The sequence below is a fragment of the Rhamphochromis sp. 'chilingali' genome (assembly GCF_963969265.1).
Source record: "Rhamphochromis sp. 'chilingali' genome assembly, chromosome: 11".
NCBI classification, from domain to species: Eukaryota; Metazoa; Chordata; class Actinopteri; order Cichliformes; family Cichlidae; genus Rhamphochromis; species Rhamphochromis sp. 'chilingali'.
Window position 1 is genome coordinate 8,057,595 of NC_137938.1, and position 18,018 is coordinate 8,075,612.

At 41.6% G+C, this 18,018-nt stretch overlaps 2 protein-coding genes across 3 annotated transcripts; both read right to left on the reverse strand.

Moving 5' to 3' along the window:
* Positions 1-13: 13 nt before the first annotated feature.
* On the reverse strand, positions 14-8,205 carry LOC308406423 (uncharacterized protein). Its single transcript, XM_080897431.1, has 4 exons — positions 7,345-8,205; positions 3,652-4,800; positions 1,868-1,933; positions 14-1,627 (listed from the first exon to the last, which is right to left on the reverse strand). Exons 1-3 carry the CDS (start codon positions 7,430-7,432, stop codon positions 1,872-1,874), a joined length of 1,299 nt encoding a protein of 432 aa, XP_080753557.1. The 5' UTR covers positions 7,433-8,205; the 3' UTR covers positions 14-1,627; positions 1,868-1,871.
* Positions 8,206-8,380: 175 nt separating this feature from the next.
* LOC308406422 (matrilin-2-like) lies at positions 8,381-17,440 on the reverse strand. Of its 2 annotated transcripts, none has more exons than XM_080897430.1 (13): positions 17,261-17,440; positions 15,206-15,344; positions 14,539-15,111; positions 14,317-14,439; positions 13,783-13,905; positions 13,016-13,138; positions 12,252-12,374; positions 11,649-11,771; positions 11,117-11,239; positions 10,294-10,395; positions 9,792-10,202; positions 9,546-9,698; positions 8,381-9,139 (listed from the first exon to the last, which is right to left on the reverse strand). In XM_080897430.1, the coding sequence occupies exons 1-13, from the start codon at positions 17,261-17,263 to the stop codon at positions 8,940-8,942; spliced, it is 2,319 nt and encodes a 772-aa protein (XP_080753556.1). In that variant the 5' UTR covers positions 17,264-17,440; the 3' UTR covers positions 8,381-8,939. The 2 variants fall into 2 exon arrangements, with proteins under 2 accessions (XP_080753556.1, XP_080753555.1); XM_080897429.1 differs by having other exon boundaries at positions 10,294-10,416.
* Positions 17,441-18,018: the final 578 nt, after the last annotated feature.

Here is an 18,018-nt window from a genome sequence, read left to right on the forward strand (position 1 = left end):
AAGTCTTCATGTGCATACCAAGTATTAAATATTCCAAAATAATCATTTTATTTTCAGAGAGACTTAGCTTCTCATTCTGGTACTCCGTGTTCACATGCTTCATTACATGCATGGTGCAGTGTGTCAGCAGGTGAGTCAAATATCGGTATGGGGGGGAAAGAAGAGCAGCGAGCAGCTCGTATGCAAAGCCTGAATTCATTTAAAGGATGTAGTCGGACCAGGGCGCCTTTTATCCCCAGCGCCACACTCTAATACAGCAACAGAGTATTGTGACTGTTCAGATGTCTTATGCTTGAGTGGTTTTAAGTACGTATGCTTCTCTAAACACACTACAGTATGCACTGAGGTCTTGGAGAGACTGTGGTCACCATATACTAAAAGCCAATATAATCTCCAGTCACAATTCAGTTACAGAGACAGAGTATTAGTGAGTAAAACTTTATTCTGTACACTAACAGGTTAGCAGAATCATAGACACGGTCAGAGAAAATGAATATATTACAGGGAGTGAGAAGTAAAATGAAAAAGATCAAAACAAAATTTGTTCCCAAAGCATCATCACATCTTATGAGGTTGCAGTAATTTTCTAATGCCCTTACACTTTTAAACTCAGCATGTAGAACTAATTAGTTACATATTCTGCCCACTAGGCAATGCAGTGTAATGCCCTCAATCTAAAACTGACAAGCGTATGACATCAGTGTTACCCCGAAGTTCCTTTTGTTGGAAGGTTCATTACTTTAAGAAAGAGAAGTTCACAAACACCCACCAGCTACGGAGCAACCACAGAAGGGTTTCACAGAACAGCAACATGGCCTCGTCTGTATCCTTAACCCGCCAACGACTGATTATAAAAGTATATATAAGTGCTAACCCTCTGCATACGTGATCTTTGCCCACTTTTCATTTAAGCAAATCAAAACACTTTAATGTGAACCAATTAAATGTTGAAATATTGAAACCATGTGTGCCGAGTTACTCAACACTTATTACTGTCATTCCTATTGAATAAATGAGCCCCTTTGGAAAGGCTGCAATTAATGTGCAAACAGTTAACAAAAATATATGGTTTAATGTCAGAATTATAAACTAGAAATTCAACCAATTACAAATCAGTTTAATACAGCCTAAGTACAGTGTACACCTAGCCAGTGTGTGTCATTCCAGGTTTGTATTCTTGTCAGTTTTGAGTTCTTTAAGTTTTTTTATTCACAGCTGTATTCCTCAGAAGCAGCTTCTTTAAATAACCGAGTATCCTTCCCTGTATTTCAGCACACTGCCATTCGAAACTCAAAAGAGTTGCTAGCAAGAGTTGACAGATTTTACAGAGGATTGCACCCTCTTGTCACAGGCCACATGTGTAGTATGTGGATCCAGAGACTTGATTTCCCATTAAAAAACACATACTCCTCCCGTTCCTCTCCTGAAAAGGTTTATATACAAATATGGGAAAGATTCTTAGGAAAGCTTTTAAGGCACAGTGAATATTAGGAAATGTGGTGTTTGGTGAGTGCTGATGAGACAAAACTGAAAATCAGTTGTTTTATTCTTCTGTTTACTTCATCTTGTCCTCCTTCCAGTAGGTTTACAGTGGTAGCTTTGGGCGTTTTGTTGCATTCTTTCCTCTCTAAAAGGAAAAGAAAAAAACATGTCAGCACTTCAGCATCTGACTCACACTTTCACTCTTCAAGTTTACCTTTGTAACTGAGTATAAACAGAATTCAACTTAATTCTGTTTTTTCTACCAAAATGCATCCAGTCCACCTGTAGGAGACTATTTTTTACAAGTATGCACTGACTGCAGAGAAAAGTCTAATCCTTCAGAGTTTGCACTGGATTATAGTTTGGTTTGTGGCTGTGCTCTTACCAACTCAGTCCTCCTTTTTGGCTTTCTCACCCTCTGTATCCTGAGACACCTCGCTTGCAGACTCCACTGCATATATATGTAGACACAAACATTAGCATGGCATTTTCATTAACTATGATAATGTCAAAACTGACTGGCTCTGAGGATTTATAACTGCCAAATTTATAACCAATACAAAACAGCATGAGTCCCTCTGAACTCGTTTACAAGTTACTACAATGTACACACACATTTGCTTCTATATCCTTGTGGAGGGTATTCAGTGAAATAATGCATACCTTAGTGTCTTACCCTAAAACTAATTCTTAACCATTAAATAAACAGCTTTTTTGTGCTTTTATTGTCCTTACAGCCCCTCTCATTCTTACATGTGCAGTTAGATTGAAGTCCCAACCAGGATATATAAACGTGAAACACAGAAACTAGTACATAGCCTCGAGCAAAAAATTCTCATAAAAATTATGCAGTACAGCACGTCTTCCATGCCAGAAGTCCATTCGTCTCATGCTGCGTGGAGGCTTGTTTCTATCCTGAAAGTACAACATGTTCTCTGAACATAAAGAGTCGGGTGAAGGTCAAAAAAGAGATCGTGTGTGCAAGGCCTTGCAAAGCACTGGTGACAACTGGAGGTGCACATTATGATTTAATATGCAAGGTTACCCAGTAAAGTGTAGAGAAAGTGTAGAGATGTAAAGGCTTACTTTCTGAAGTTTTAACTCAGTCACTGCACATTGTAATGAAATGTATAGGTATAAAATCCTGCTTGTTAGAGTGGAGCAAATCACCGTGCATTCAAAATCAAGTTGACTCAATTTTTCTTTCAAAATGAGCCCTTAAAATGATTTTTCTTCACAAATTTGCAGGATGAACTTCAGTGTGTTTTAATAGTCGTATAATTGAAAGCAGCAGGGCATGATCGGTCTGTAGACAGTGCATAACAGAGCACAATGAGTGAGAGTTGCCTGACTGGAGCTGTTGTGCAATAATTGACACTCTCAAGACGAGCCTTCATTTCTCTTTCTGAGTGTGTGTGCTTTCTGTTTCTCACACTGCACTATCTGTTCGGCCTCACAGCCCAACAATAGCCCGCTGATCCTGTCAGCTCCAAGCAGTCACATTAGTACACAGAGGAGTGTGTGGACGGTTGATTAGAATATGGAGAGTTTGGGGTTATTAACTATATGTGTGTTTAATTACCAGAAGTCTCTTGCTTTGGCCGAATGTGTTGCAACAAGATAGATCTGGTGTTTGACCACCTGACAGACCGTTAATTGTTTACTTGGATGCAAACATACTCTTGTCCATTTGTTACTCATTACCAGGTTTGTTTCTGCTCAGCTTTTTCATCCCCCTCTGAGCTTGTTCCTACATGCTCAGCATCTATCACATGTTTGCATAGAGTTCTGCAGCTATTTCAACCGGCAATAATGCTGCTGCGCCTGACCTCCACCCAAAAACTGTCTCCAACATCAGGATGATGGGTTGACGTGAAATTTAGCGTGACAGGTTAATCAGTGAAACAACTCTGTGTTTAGTCAAGTAAATAAATCAACAAGAAAACCTGTCATTATAAACTCCCTCAAGAGGCTCAGTGGCAGCTATCATCCTCTAAAACCCAGTTGTAATCCTTCAGCTCTTATTAGTTTTACTCTGCAGGGCATGTGGCCGTGGCAAATTGCAGAGTATGAACTGTGCCAAAACTGTGCCAAAAATCTGTTTTGACAAGTAAGAAAGAAAAGGTAAGTAAGAAAAGGTAATCTGGAGCCATTAATGGTCCATACCACCTGGTGAATCTTCAGGAGCTGGATCGGTAGATGGGGCTGGTGCTGAAGGTGCTTCAGTTTCTGTAGGGGTGGGCTCAACCACAGGAGCCTCCACTGCTGCTACACTGTCTGCAGTGGACTCTTGGGTGACACAGGCTGGTGGAGCTTCTGAGGTTACCCCAGAAGGGGTTTCTGAAGCAGCTGGAGCAGGAGCTGGAACCTCTGCATTCTGGACCGGCTCAGTAGCAGCAGGTTCAACTCCTAAAGCTGGAGCAGGGGCATCCTCTGCGGTGCCGGGTGCCTCTGCTGGAGCAGGAGCTGGAGTAGGTTCTGTCGGCTCCTCGGCAGCAGGCTGTGGCTCAGCTTTGGTCTCATCTCTGACAGAAGGTAACGCTGGCATCTCTGGGATAGTTGCAGCAGCAATCTCTGTGTCTATTACCGGCTCTGCAGCTTCAATAGGCACCGAGGGATCAGCAGGTGGTGCAGCTTCAGTTGGTTCTGAAATTTCAGCTGGTGCTGAAGACTCAGCTGGTGTTTTTGTTAAAGCTTCGCTTGGTGCAGGTAAAGCAGCCTCTGGTTCAGAATTGTCTGCTGAGGCCTGCACAGGTGCAGCCACTTCAGCAGGCGCCCCCACAGCCTCGGCTGAAGCCTCTTCTGTAATAACTGGGTTCACAGTTGGCTCAGATATAACCGGTTCAGCGACAGGCACTGCAACCACCTCCTCAGTGATGGCAGAGGCCTCTGCCTGCACCGCTTCAGCTGATGATTCAACAGCAGGGGCCTCTTTTGCAGTCTCAACAGGAGCTTCAACCTCAGGAGGGGCTTCTGCCTCTACAGTTTCTACAGGAGCAGCTTCTTCAGCCAGGGGTAGTGCCTCAACAATTGCTATAGCAGCCTCAGGCTCAGCAGGAGCAGGAGCAGAAGCAGGAGCAGAAGCAGCAGCCTCTGGCGCTGTCTCTTCAGTAGCAGTAGGTTCTTCCTTTACCTCAGAAGCAGCTAGAAGGTCCTCCCCAGAGCCAAGGTCCTCTTGGGCCTCCAGGGCCACTAACACAGCCTCAGCTTCATCATCAGCACCCCTCTGAAGATCATCGGGTAACGCAGTCTGCACAGGAAGCTGCATCTGGTCCTCGATGGTTTGAGGATCTTCTGCAATGATGCCGTTTTTGACTGCTGTCAATGCAGAGATGACAAATGAAGAACTCAGTTAAGACTTATGACTGACACAAGTTCAGCATTGATCAGCAGGCTCAGCTAATGATTATCATGTTAGTGTGTAACACTGAATTCATGACAATACTGAATAACAAAAGAAGGACTGTAGAAGGTTCTTCAGGTAGTTACATGTTTAATGGTTCTTTCCCAGTTGTTTTAGTCCCACACAAAAAATGTTTTGTAAATGTATTGCATCTATATGTGGACCACTAAAACTGTAAAAAACCCTAAACCTATCAATAGAGCAAAACTTTTAAATCAAGTTAACATGAAACGCAGGGGAAAGGAAATTAGCAATAAGGGGCACACAGAATGCGTGCTGAGGAAAACTTCCTTTCATTTCCGTAGTTGAGAGCTCGTGTTTGTCTAGAGCCCTGAGGACACGCACTCTCAGAGGAAGAACAATACACGCGATGATGATTTGCTGAATTTAAAGAGATGTCTCTACCTTTAGTCTCCCTCCCCAGTCTCTGCTCTTCCACACACTTTGGGTGTGAACAGGCTGCAGTATGCAACAATAGTGGGCTTGAATACTTGGACTCAAATATCAGAAATGTCAATGCACATCTCAGTTACGGGACTCGCAGAAGCCTAACAGCTTTTGCCCTGTCTTATTTCACAGCTAAAACACGAAAAGGATATTGTTCACAAGCAGAAGGGTTCAGTTAGCTGAATGGGTGGATAGTTTGGAAGCTGCAGCTTCCTGATTTTATTTGTCTGTCAGAAGCACAAAAAGGGCTGAGAGTGATGGGTGGAAGGGAATGTGACGGCCTGGCAACTTGAATGAAAATGAGCCAGTGGAAGAACACGCAATGCATAGAGGTGTTTATGTGAGCTCAGTGTTGTTATTAACATGGTGACTGAGGGAATAGTGTAAAACTGCATAAGAGTGAAGGTGTTTTCAGATATTTTTATCGGTTTTCCACCAGGTCCTACTGTTTAATCAATGGCACCCACTATCAACAGAGACTAGAAAGCTGTTGTCCGGACAATAACCGAGAACTTGTGTTAAAAAATATGCGAATGTGTGTGTTTGGGTTGAGACAGACACAGCCACTCCAGGCATGGATGACTTGTGTGTCAACATGATTTCACAGCCAAAGATGACAGAGATCCCAGTCAAAACAGTGCCATTAGAGGGAGGAGGGGGGCACACAGACCAGGGGCCCAGACTGGGGATGGGACCATTGGTGGCTTGGATGGTACACAGCTGGTTTGTCAGACAGACCGTATACTGTACGATTTAAAACCTCCACCCATTCAGACACATTTAGAAAAAGCCCGCCCAGGCAAGGAGCACAATAACTGGTTTTCTTGCCGGAATGATGTAAAAGCCTGGAAAAGAGACCCATGCTTTTCCAGGTGACTCAAGCTGGTTGGCAGGAGAGACAATACTGTGACACAAGAGCAGTGCAGTGGCACTGGGGAAATGGAACACCTCACAAAAAGAAACTGTGGCGGGCAGGAATATGTTTAGAACATTTCAGGTTACTTCCTCAAAAGCGAGATTACATCTTTCGACTGCTGTCACACTCTCTAACAAGGCCTGCGTGTGTCCTGCTGCGTGTGTGTATGTGGGGAATGTCAGTGATAACATGCCGTACATGCAGCTGTGCTGGCATGGCCAAGACATGTGTCACAAAGTTGTACGGAGCCGTGAATGAACAATCATGGGCTGTGGCAGGCCATTTGATGGGTTTCTGCACAGGCTTGAATACGGAGCACATATACTGTATGCAAAACCTGTCAAACCAAGGCAATTACACAGAGAGCAGGACTGCATGTTTTGGATGCAAAACTTTTTAAGAGCTCTGCTGTGCAGAATATCAGAACATCAGTGTCCAGGCTTGTAAAAGAGCAACTTTCAGACACTCCTTAATTATAACTGAAGTGTTGCATGTTTTGATAAAGGAAATTTTTAAACATCAAGCAATCATATCTGTTTGATTTTATTTCTTTAAACTACTGTTTGAAATATCAGTTAAAGATCCCATTACAGTACAAAACTGTCTGGATTTGCCTCAGGCTGCAAATAGGCCTCTAAACACTCCCAGCTGGCTTTCACACAGCGATATGCTTTAAGAGCTGCACTCAACCCCCGATGGGTTCAAGCAAATCTAAACGCTGAATTATCTTTAGGGAACGCTTTTTGAGGATTTCTCAAAATTTCTCAGGTCACATTTCAACAATAAAACATAGTGATGTTCACTGTTTTGTCCTGATACATTCAACCATCATTCTGATGAGTTAAAAATGATTCAATGAAAAAAGAAATAATAACAACCACTTATGGGTTTGATAAAGTGGATAAGCGTGAATGTTTCTTCCGTGAGGTACTAAAGTATGCTGCCTAGCAGAGTATAAGTGAGAAAGCACAACATGTACTAGAGCAACCAGCAGCAGCACCCCTGAGCAAGACCTGACTGAGTAAAGTAACAGAGCCTTGGAGCAACCACTGTATACATTTTATGAAATGCATACATACTCATGATCACTACTTACCCACTGTGTCTCCATTGCTCTCCTCAGGCTTTGTGCCTGGTCTTTTTTCTTGATCAACGGTCTGTGCACTGGATGAAGAGCACCCCATGTTTGGGGGGAAAAATGGGTTGAGATGAATCAAAAACTTGGAATAGGAGCAAGCAAACACGAGTCTCAGCGCTTTCTGTTTTCAGAGACTGTTTGGCAGTGAAAACGTGGAACGCTGAACTCTCTCCAGTTCCTAAGAGTAACTGAGCACCATTATATCCCCTTGTCTGTCTGTGTGTTCATGCATGGCCTGCTGCCCTCTTGCCCCAGACAACGATGTGTTATGACCATGCAGCTAGGCAATGCAGGCAGTACTGCTGAATGCTCCCTGACTGCCTCCTGCTCACAGTCACACTATTCATACAGGAGGAGGAGGCAACATGTGCATGAAATGTGTGTGCGTGTGTCCTCCCCTCTATAGGAGTGCCCCCTCTCGATGAGATCCACCACCTTGTGGTCATGTTTATAATAGCAAATTCTTAATAAGTAGATATTTTTTTAGTTTTATTGTTGTAATATTTTTCGTCAGCAAAACCAGCAAAAGTTTAAAAATGCTGAATGAATCCATTGCTTGCTTTTTTACTTTTAGTCAAAAGTTTAAGTGCCGTAGATGACTGCTTAGAATCGTTTATGGTGAAAATATCATTTTTAAAAAGCCAAAATTATGAAGTGTAAAATGTTTATTTGTCAGTCTTCTGTACAAAGAGTTAATTATGCGATATTCCATTACATAACATTAACAATACTTCAGAAGGAATACACTGTAGTTTTAGAAGAGCTTATAAATATCTTCAGTAAGAAGAGCTGCATTTGCATATGTTCCATCATAGCGTGTTGAGCAGGATTAAAGGGATCCTGGAGATGCCGCAGAGTAGAGACTGATGAGTCTCGACCTTTCATTTATGCACAAGTTGATTCTCAAGAGTCTCCAGCCTCTTTGACATGGCTGCAAGTAGGCATGTTAAGGAGTTACTTATACCTCTCTGGCCAGTGAAGTTTTAGACCTGTTACTGGGAAATGATTGGATTTCCTGATGTAGTGTAAGTAAAATGCATTTGCCACCCTTAAAGCTGTTTATACTGTCATGTCATCAGTGTGATTGAGGTAACTGAGAAATCAGCTGACAGATCTGGTATTTATCAGCCTCTGCCTGCTCCTAATCAAAGTTTTAAAACCTTCTATGAAGCAACAATTATGCTGATTACCTGCAACAATAAATTTAGTCTTTTGATCACAAGTTATATATGTATATAAATTTGATCTATGCAGACTTTTCCCAAAAGGCTTTCCCTCTACCAGCTGCCGTAAGATGAAAGGAGGGCTACACCCTGAAAATGTTGTCAGCCTATTAGAGAGCTCCCAAGTTTAATATGAGTAACCAGGGTCCCTTTAAAAATGTGTCATAATTGAAATTTTTGACGCATAATGAGAGTTTTCTGAGATCACAGGACAAAAGAGACATCGTGGGATTAACCAGCGTCTGATCCCCACTTAACCTACATTTTAAAACTTGTCCTTAAGCGAAAGTGAGCGTCAATGGAATAATCCAATTTAGCTGCAAACTGTGTTCAAGGTTTTAAAAAAACACATAACAAAACACATGAATGACACATGAAATAGTTTGTCAGTGGCAATCCTGAACATTGGTATCTGTGCAGTGAGCACAAAAGGATATTATTCTGAACCAGGCTCTTCAGCTTCTCTGTGACTTGGTTTTGAAACATTATCATGTTTTCACACTGGCACATGTTTTCATCAGATGGTTTATCTGCAGAAGAAAAGTTGATAGGTTGTGAAAGACTTTCGGTCCCTGGATTCTTTTTCTTATCTCGTCCTTTCTCCCCTAATCCTTTTCTGCTTTCTTGTCTCTGCCTGTGGAGAATGTGAGGGACATGCAGGAAGGACATATGATTGCAGAGCATAAAAGACTGATGAGTTACTTGATATAATACAGTAGACGGTATTGCACAGAGTGGCTGCTCTGCTCACAGGTTACCATGGCGGCAGCAGATAGGTGGCAGTAACGCTACATTTTTTCACCAATCTGCCCTTATTATAGCTCCACTTTACCTGAATAGCCTCAAACATAGCATTAGTTTCATCTATTAAGAAAGATCACACATATTTTTGAGACCCTTGCAGGGATTCCTGTACTTCTGCCTTGTGTGGAGTACCTGCACATATCCTGGACTTGAGTTTCTTTGTAATTTCTGCCATTTTTTCAAAATCCTCAGCGTAATACAAGTGCTTCTCATCTGGCTCCGACGCAATTTCTCTCAGCTCCTGTTCGATGGCTTTGCCAACTCCCAAAGCGTATATCGTGATCCCTGAAAAGTATCAGAAAGCATCATAACAACATGAAACTTGTATTAGGAAGAAGATACTCTGAGGTTGTCGTACATCGGGATGACTAGAAATACCGGAATTCTTTGCTTTAGTGGCCCATTCAGAAACATCATCTTGTGATCGTCCATCAGTGAACACGATGCTGACACGGGGAATGTTGAACCTGCCGCCTTCTTTGGTTGAAAAACTAGACTCAAACATGTGGCGCAGGGCTGAGCCAGTCATGGAGCCCCTTCCCATGTATTGCATCCTGTTCACGGCACTCTTGATGTGTTGTGCTGTGGAGTACTGGCCCAAGGTGAACTCTGTGCGTACCTTTGTGGAGTACTGAAGAAGACCCACATGAGTGCCCATCTTAGAAATGTCCAGCGAGTCCACAATGCTGTTTACAAACTGCTTGACCAACTCAAAGTTGTTGGGGCCCAGACTCTTGGAGCCATCGATCACAAACACAAGATCCATGACTCCCTCGCTGCACTCGGGTTCTGCCGGAAAAAGAAGGATATTTAAAATATATACCTTTATTTATTTCACATTTTATTCTCAAGAAAACAGTCCATATAAGAGTAATCCTACTTTTGCAGCTCTTCCCATCCTCAGCCAGCATGAATCCTTCAAAACATCTACAGATGTAGGAATCATTGGTGCTGACACACTGATGCTCACAGCCATGGTGCACTGTCTGACACAGATCCAGACCTTTCAGTTTAATTACACAGAATCAAAGATTACCATGATGTTGCTGTAGCAATAGTAGTGTAAGTGTATGGCAGAATTAGCATTTATATGATATATTGTGAGGCTACAAATACAATAAATGGTCTAATAACTCTCTGACATTATGAATGCTGTGTGGTGGTAAACAGAATATCCCTTAATCCAGGGGAGGGAAAAGATATATCTTTTGGTGAGCCATGGATTAGCACTGACCTCATAACTGGGTTCAAAAACACACTCAAAGTTATGCAACACATAAATACCCAAATAGGGGACATAAACAATCATAGAAACATTTGAAAACATGCAGATGAAAAACGTCACACTCTGAATTTGGTTTATTTTTGTCTCGTGTTGTGCAGAGTGTTATAGTTCTGCAGATGAGATGCCTCTAGAGAAAACTAGTAAAAGCAGAGAAAAATAATAATAAGACTCAGTGCAACACAGCTTACTGAAAAGATTCAAACGTAGTTCTATGCTTAACCCACCGAATGCCTGCATTTCAACATCTATCATGTATGTGATGTTCACTTAACACTTACCCCCAACAATGATTCCGAAGTATTTCGGCAATCAGTGTTTTCACATTACAGTTGTGATTCATGGGTCACTAGAAAGTGTTAAACAATTCTCTGGTGGAGAAACTGTTATTATTTATGACACCGAATGAGCTCAAACTCACTCTGACATGTTTTCCCATCAGGTCTGAGTGTGTAGCCTTTCCTGCATTTGCACACACAGCTGTCTTCAGTGCTCATGAACTCCTGCTCACATCCGTGGGTGCCATCGGCGCAGTGATCGATCTCTGCAGGAGAGCAGTGCTTCCATTATTGCCAAGTTCTTTTAATCAAATTCAGATAAAGCTGAATTCAAGACTCAGTTCAATGCAGTGAATCTATAAATCTGTAATTAATCTCTTGCTGTACTCTTACTATAAGTGATGAACGGTGGAGGATAAATGTGTTGCATCATCATGACTACAGCCTCTACTGTTATCAGAATGTGAAAGAAGTTTATTCAAGAGTGGGTAACCCTAATTATTACATTGCTTATTGTGCTTTAACAACATTTTTACAGAGGCATGTGGATGTCAGTTTGCAGCATAACACATGATATAAATCATTCAAGTGTTGCCTCACATTACAGGTATAAGCAAAAGTGTTTTTGTGACAAACCACAGCAATGACGCGGAAACACAGTTTAGCTGCACTTACTTTTGCAGGTTTTCCCATCAGGTTCGAGTGTGTAGCCTTTCCTGCATTTGCACACACAGCTGTCTTCTGTGCTCATAAACTCCTGCTCACATCCGTGGGCGACATCAGCGCAGTGATCGATCTCTGTTAGGAATCGTTTTGACGGATCACAGAGACAAAGGAGAAATTAGGTAACAAGCAAAAACAGAAGGTTTTAACTAAGTGTTGAATTTTTACATGAAAAATTGTGGATCAAACTGGTTAAACTGGTTTCTATTATTTGAAAAATACGCAGAACATTTACATCTTGCAGTTTTTATGTTTGTTTTATTTTATTTTATTAGTGAACACAGAAACAGAGGTAAGTTCACATAACTGAATAATCCTCCCAGACATCAATGTGACACATTTCTATATCAGCCAGTCGAATTCCTTCCATATGCTGAAACATGGTTAGAATTATATGAGACAATAGATGCAAATGTACACATCATTAGACAAGCTATGAATCAATACTTGGGTGTTTTTATGCTCTATACGTATGAAGAATATGTGGAATAACTTTAAAAAAAAATATGGATAAAAACAGCACCAATAACATGGAAACAGCTCATTTAAAATTACTTTTGCAGGTTTTCCCATCAGGTCTGAGTGTGTAGCCTTTCCTGCATTTGCACACACAGCTGTCTTCTGTACTCATAAACTCCTGCTCACATCCGTGGGCTCCATCAGCGCAGTGATCGATCTCTAGAGGAAGTCATTTTATCAGTACAGAAAGACAGGTAGTGATTACATTTACTAACTTGCAAATTTTGCATTAAATTGTAAAAATAGTTTCCGTTTTCGAAAAATACTGAGCACATAAGAGCCTGCTATAAAGAAAGAGCTCTTCAGGCTTTCCTGTATATTCTTTTATTTCTCAGCTCTGAACAAACAGAAGCAATCCAAAGACCCAAAAAGCTAGATAATCATCCTAGACCTCATGTGACACTTTTACATCTCAGAATCATCCACCAATGTGTCAATTTCTGTACACTCAAAGTTGGCTGGAATGGTATCAGACAGTTGTTGTAGATGTACAAAGCTTTACATGCGTTGTGCAATGTAAAACAGGCGGCTTTCTATGCTCTCTATATGAAGAAAATGTGGAGCTTTTTTTTTTTTAGTTAAATATGAAAAAGCACTAAATTTACTTTGGCACGTTTTCCCATCAGGTCTGAGTGTGTAGCTTGTGATCGCAGTGATCGATTTCTGCAAGGACGCATTGGGTGAAATTTATGTCGTGGTTGCTGTAGCAGCACCGTTTGAATGTTTCATAAGATGCTGTATATTTGCTGTGTTTTCACTTTATTTTGCCGCATTATGAATGATAAAAAAAAAGTACTTACTGCTGCAGGTCTTGCCATCGAGATTGAGGATGTAGCCCCTTTTACATGTGCAGATGTAGGACTCTGGAACGGTGACACAGTTGTGCTCACAGCCATGATTTCCCAGGTCACAGTGGTCTATTCCTGGAGAGGATGAATCTCTTATTAGATATTCCACTTTTTCACTGGTTATTTTGTTGTTGTTTTTTATGACAAGACTTTTCAGATTAATAAAAACATGCCCAATACAGAAGAATAAGACTGCTAAATCTAATTATTTCGTTTAAAAAAAAAAAAATCCACTCTAAAGGTGCAGAGTGTGAACCCACTGTGATGATTGAACTCATTCTTGTTTGGATTGGGATATACTATGACACTCCAGATACACCTCTACATTTCAGCAGCTGCACTGCACTGATGATTGCAAAAGCACACTTCCTTCAGGAAATCTCCCCCACTTTGCTTTTTGTTAACATCCACCGAAGGAGCAAAGGGAAAATTTTCCATCAGTGGGTTAACAGACATCACTGGTAGGAAAAAAAAACTTCTCACGGTGACTGTGCCTTTGGGCAGTGTTGGCTTCATGACGCTGAGTTCCTTTATCCAAGACCAGATAAATTATTGTACTTTATTCCTACTTGCTATATATGATGATTTAAAGCCAACACTTTACTCCACAAACACAACATTGTGGCAGGAAGCAAGTTGTGTTTCCATTATGACTCTAACAATAAGTCATGAAATTTGAATAAAACAGTTTCTTATGAGTAAAAAAAATGTAATATTACTGTTGCACGTCTTCAGGTCTATGGTGAGTTGATATCCTGGACGGCACAGACACTCATAACCACGAGGCAGGTTTGCACAGATGTGTTCACAGCCGTGATCCACCACAGCACACGTGTCCTCAGCTGCAACAGTGTGGAGAACAATCACCTACAGTTCAGTGTGCAGAAGGAAACCTGCAGTAACCAGTCAGTCAGGGACAGCAGAAACTAAATATAAGCCAACGAGTGAGACTTTTTAAACTGACACTCCCATTTTACTTTGCTTTGATCTGAGTGAAACTCATGAGTCACAAGCTGTGTCAGTCTGGTGTAAAAAGGCAACATGAGGGTTTCAGTGATTGTTTTTGCAGCCAAACCGTGAGAGTAAACCAAAAATGAAAATAAGGTGGCCAGATGGGCAAAATCTGTTATGCAAAAGGTCACGTGATCCATTTTTGGTCCTTAAGCCATCAGACCATCATCAGGTCCTTTGTACAAGTTTTGGGCAGCGTTAAAAGACTGTAGCTATGTAAATAACAGAAGGGAGGGGGTTACCTGTGCACGTCTTGCCATCAGGGTTTAGGATGTATCCTTCCCTGCACTTGCACCTGTATGAGGCAGGGCTACTCACACAGATATGCTGACACTGATGGTCCACCACCTCACACATGTCTGAACCTAATACACGCAAAAACATTCACAAACACTCAAGCATGATTAGACACATATGCATTTTAGAAATAAAGAGAGACATTTAAAATAGACGGGATTATTCACCTCCACACAGTTTGGACTGGAACACAGAGATCAGGGTTTCTATCTGGCTAAAGTTGGCCACCAGATGCACATGCTCCGAGTGCGGCTCACTCCCTATGGCCCTCAGTGTGTTCATATCCACCCTGCCTACTCCAATAGCAAAAATCTGGATGCCAGCCTGTCTTGCCTGAGCTGCAATCTCCTCTACTGTGTCCTGAGGTCTTCCATCAGTCACAATCATAGCAATTCGTGGGATGTGTAGGTTCATTGGTCGGGCTCCATGTTCCTCGGTGAAGGCTGTCTCCATGGTGTACTGGATGGCCAGACCCGTCATGGTCCCTGTGGCGAGGTGCTCCATATTCCTCACTGCCTGCTCTACCTCGCTCTTGGTGGTGTAGGTGCTGAGGGAGAACTCAGGCTGGACCACGCTACCATACTGCAGCAGACCGACCCGTGTTGCATTATGGCCAATCTTGAGGAACTGAAGCAGGTTGATGATGAAGGTCTTCACTTTCTCATAGTCATTGGGACGGATGCTTCTGGAGCTGTCAATCACAAAGATGAAATCCAGCGGGATGGCTTTACATGGATTCTCTAAAATCAAAGACAATGAGGAAGTTTGGGATGAGTTTGGGATGAAATGGCAAAACTGATACAGAAATGCTGTGGTAACCGACTAATCACCTACCAACTGCTTTGATTGGGAAAGTTGTGTTGCTTCTTGCTGTGATGGGTCTGGGGCGGCGTCTGTACGTCTGCGCTGCGTTACAGCACAACAGGCAGAAAAGGCCAAGAGCCAGACACCTCATTGTGATGAAAGACGACAACTGCAGCAGAGTGACGTAAGCACAAAAACAAGAGCTGATCCAGAAGAAACACTTCCACAGCGCAAGTAGGGTACAAACCTGATCACCAGGGAGCAAAGATGGAGAAGAGAGAGAGAGAAGCTGCCAAATAGAGGAACCTACTATTTATTTTATATATGTTTGTCTACATGTAGAAACATGGCAAGAAATCTGCATTATAAATGGACTGGTTCTTATAAAGTGCTTTTCTACTCTACTCGAGCACTTAAAGCACTTTATATTACACACGTCATCCACGCATACATTCATACAAGCACTTTTTCTGTGTCTAAGTCCTCTCTATCTGACATTCTCATTAACACTGAATGAGATGCAGGGATCCATATCTTTCCTGAGGATACTTTGGCATGCAGTCTGGGGCAGCAGGGATCAAACCACCAACCTTCCAGTTAGTAGATGACTCGCTCTGCCACCTGAGCTACAGCCACAGCGTTGTGTTATAATAAACACAAAATCTGACACATGACTCGCACACATGACGGTTGGTTGTGATTAGGTGAAGCACCTAGTATCTGGGAATGATTTGTACTGGGACCAGCTGCACACGAAAGGTGAGGCTGATTGCAACTGATACATTGCACGTTGAGTAATTTCAGTTTAATGCAGTTTAAATCAAATAAGTTTTGGCATAAACTTACGATATGGCAGAATGAAAATGTACTTGTTACATTTTGTGACATTTGCAATACATTTGTGGAAAGAGTGTCAACAAGAGAATAAAAAACAATTCCACCAATATTCTGTATAGTGTTTTGCACTTTATATTCTTCATATGCTTGTTATCTAATTTCCTTGAAATATGGAGATTGTTCTCAGATATTCAGCACTTTAAAATAGCATCATCTGTTCTATAAACTCTGTTTAAAGACGTGGGCTGTACAGTACACCAGTGTTGTGCTTCCTAAAGCATTCAAAGAAAGTCAGTGAGCTTCTGTGAATGAGAATGCTTTGCTGCATAGGAGGTTTACAGTGATTTAAGAGAGGCTGAAAAACACCAGACTGCTTCCCTATCCCCTCCCCAAGAGACCCACTTGTTACCCGTCATATTCAGACTCCAGCCTTTACTACTGTCTTAGAAATATCTGTGATCAGTGCAGAAATTACAAATATATTCAAATTTGAAAAAGGAGAAAAGAACAATACAGGAACAATCTTACGTGAAGGCAACATAAAACTTTTGTTTTGGATTCCCAAATGAGAACTTCAGCAGCTTCCGTGTGTTCAGTTAATAAAAAATCAACACTTCTACACAGAGCCAGGTTTATATGGTTGACCTGAGACCTGCAGAGGTCACACATGCAAACCCTCATGGAACACTTGCCCTCTGAACTCACATGTGTTTTACGTCTCTCTGCCGCCACCCTGATAGTGTTTTCATCTTCAGATGGCAATCCCAGCAGCAAAGGTAAAATCTTGTTATGTGCTGTAGAATTTCATGACACTCCACAGCGTCCTAAAATGTTTTTTTTTAACTGGCATTTCCTCTAAACACATGAATCAAAGAAATGAAGAAAGTTTAGTAATTACAGCATTTTGGTTATTCCACAAAAGAGCAGCTCCTTTCATATTTCCCCCCGTGAGTGGAAGCCAAAGTTGTGTGTTTACTATGAAGCACAAAAACATCATGTACTGAACAGCATTTATGACACTGTGTCTGTTTTGCACATCCAAGTTCTCTGATGAGTTTTCATGATGCAGGTGAAAGGAGCACAGGATGTGTCCTAACGCAGATAAGAAGTCAACACCACACAGGTGACTGGTGGTGATTACTCTTTCTACCCTGCTATTAAAACGCTAAAGAAAAAGGATCGGTTCTTTTAGAAAAGGGAAAACCCACAGTATAGCATTTTCAAGATAACAATTTGAAATCTACTCACCATTATATAAAAAATTATTTTGGAATTTTTAATTCAGCGAATTAAAATCTCTGAAAATCCAAAAACTGAGCCAACAGTTGAGCTCCAGCAGGAAAAGTCTGTCAATGCCTTAGCTCCGCGTTGCAAATGTACATATATCCCAGTCCTGTCTCTATCTCTGGAGGCTATTGCATTGCCTAGTCCCTTACTCCATCCACTATTTCTCTGTATACTCCCACTCTGACTCTGACTTTGGAGACGCCTCTTGTTCTGATCAGTCTGCTGGTAAAACAATAACTATGAGTGTTTTATTCCCATTCAGATCATCTTACTCATATTTATTCCAGATAAGTGGAACTAAACTCCCAATTTTACATATTGAAAACACTTTAAACATTTATTATTTGGAGGAAAGTAGAGACAACGTAAATGTTTCATGTTGTTCTTACATTAAAGTTTTAGAGACGTGTACTTGGTCAGCCTGGCTCCTGTTTTCAAACTAAGGAACATGAGTAGCTCATCAAATGATAGATAATAATGTAATGGAGTCAGACTGTCAGAGGCCTGATAGATTTAAAGTCTAGTGTAGTCTAATGGGTCATCACTGCTCTGAAAGAGGCGGATTGTACTTTTACAAATTATGCTCAGAAGAATTGTACAAAGCCACAGCAGCAGTTTATGGAAAGACCTGGTAAGTAAAAGTCATCACAATTCCACTCTGGGGGTCCCTGCCTCCCACACAGTAGACACATTTATACACAGACATGTCTGTGAAGGTT

Excerpts from the sequence above, each read along its gene's own strand:
- LOC308406423 (XM_080897431.1), bottom strand. The coding sequence starts at position 7,432 with ATGGGGTGCTCTTCATCCAGTGCACAGACCGTTGATCAAGAAAAAAGA. Across the intron at positions 4,801-7,344 it reads GAGCAATGGAGACACAGTGG|CAGTCAAAAACGGCATCATT; the intron begins GTAAGTAGTGAT and ends CTGCATTGACAG. Across the intron at positions 1,934-3,651 it reads AGCTCCTGAAGATTCACCAG|TGGAGTCTGCAAGCGAGGTG; the intron begins GTGGTATGGACC and ends ATATATATGCAG.
- LOC308406422 (XM_080897429.1), bottom strand. Across the intron at positions 14,440-14,538 it reads CCAGTCCAAACTGTGTGGAG|GTTCAGACATGTGTGAGGTG; the intron begins GTGAATAATCCC and ends TGCGTGTATTAG. Across the intron at positions 10,203-10,293 it reads GGATGGGAAGAGCTGCAAAA|AACCCGAGTGCAGCGAGGGA; the intron begins GTAGGATTACTC and ends TTTTTCCGGCAG.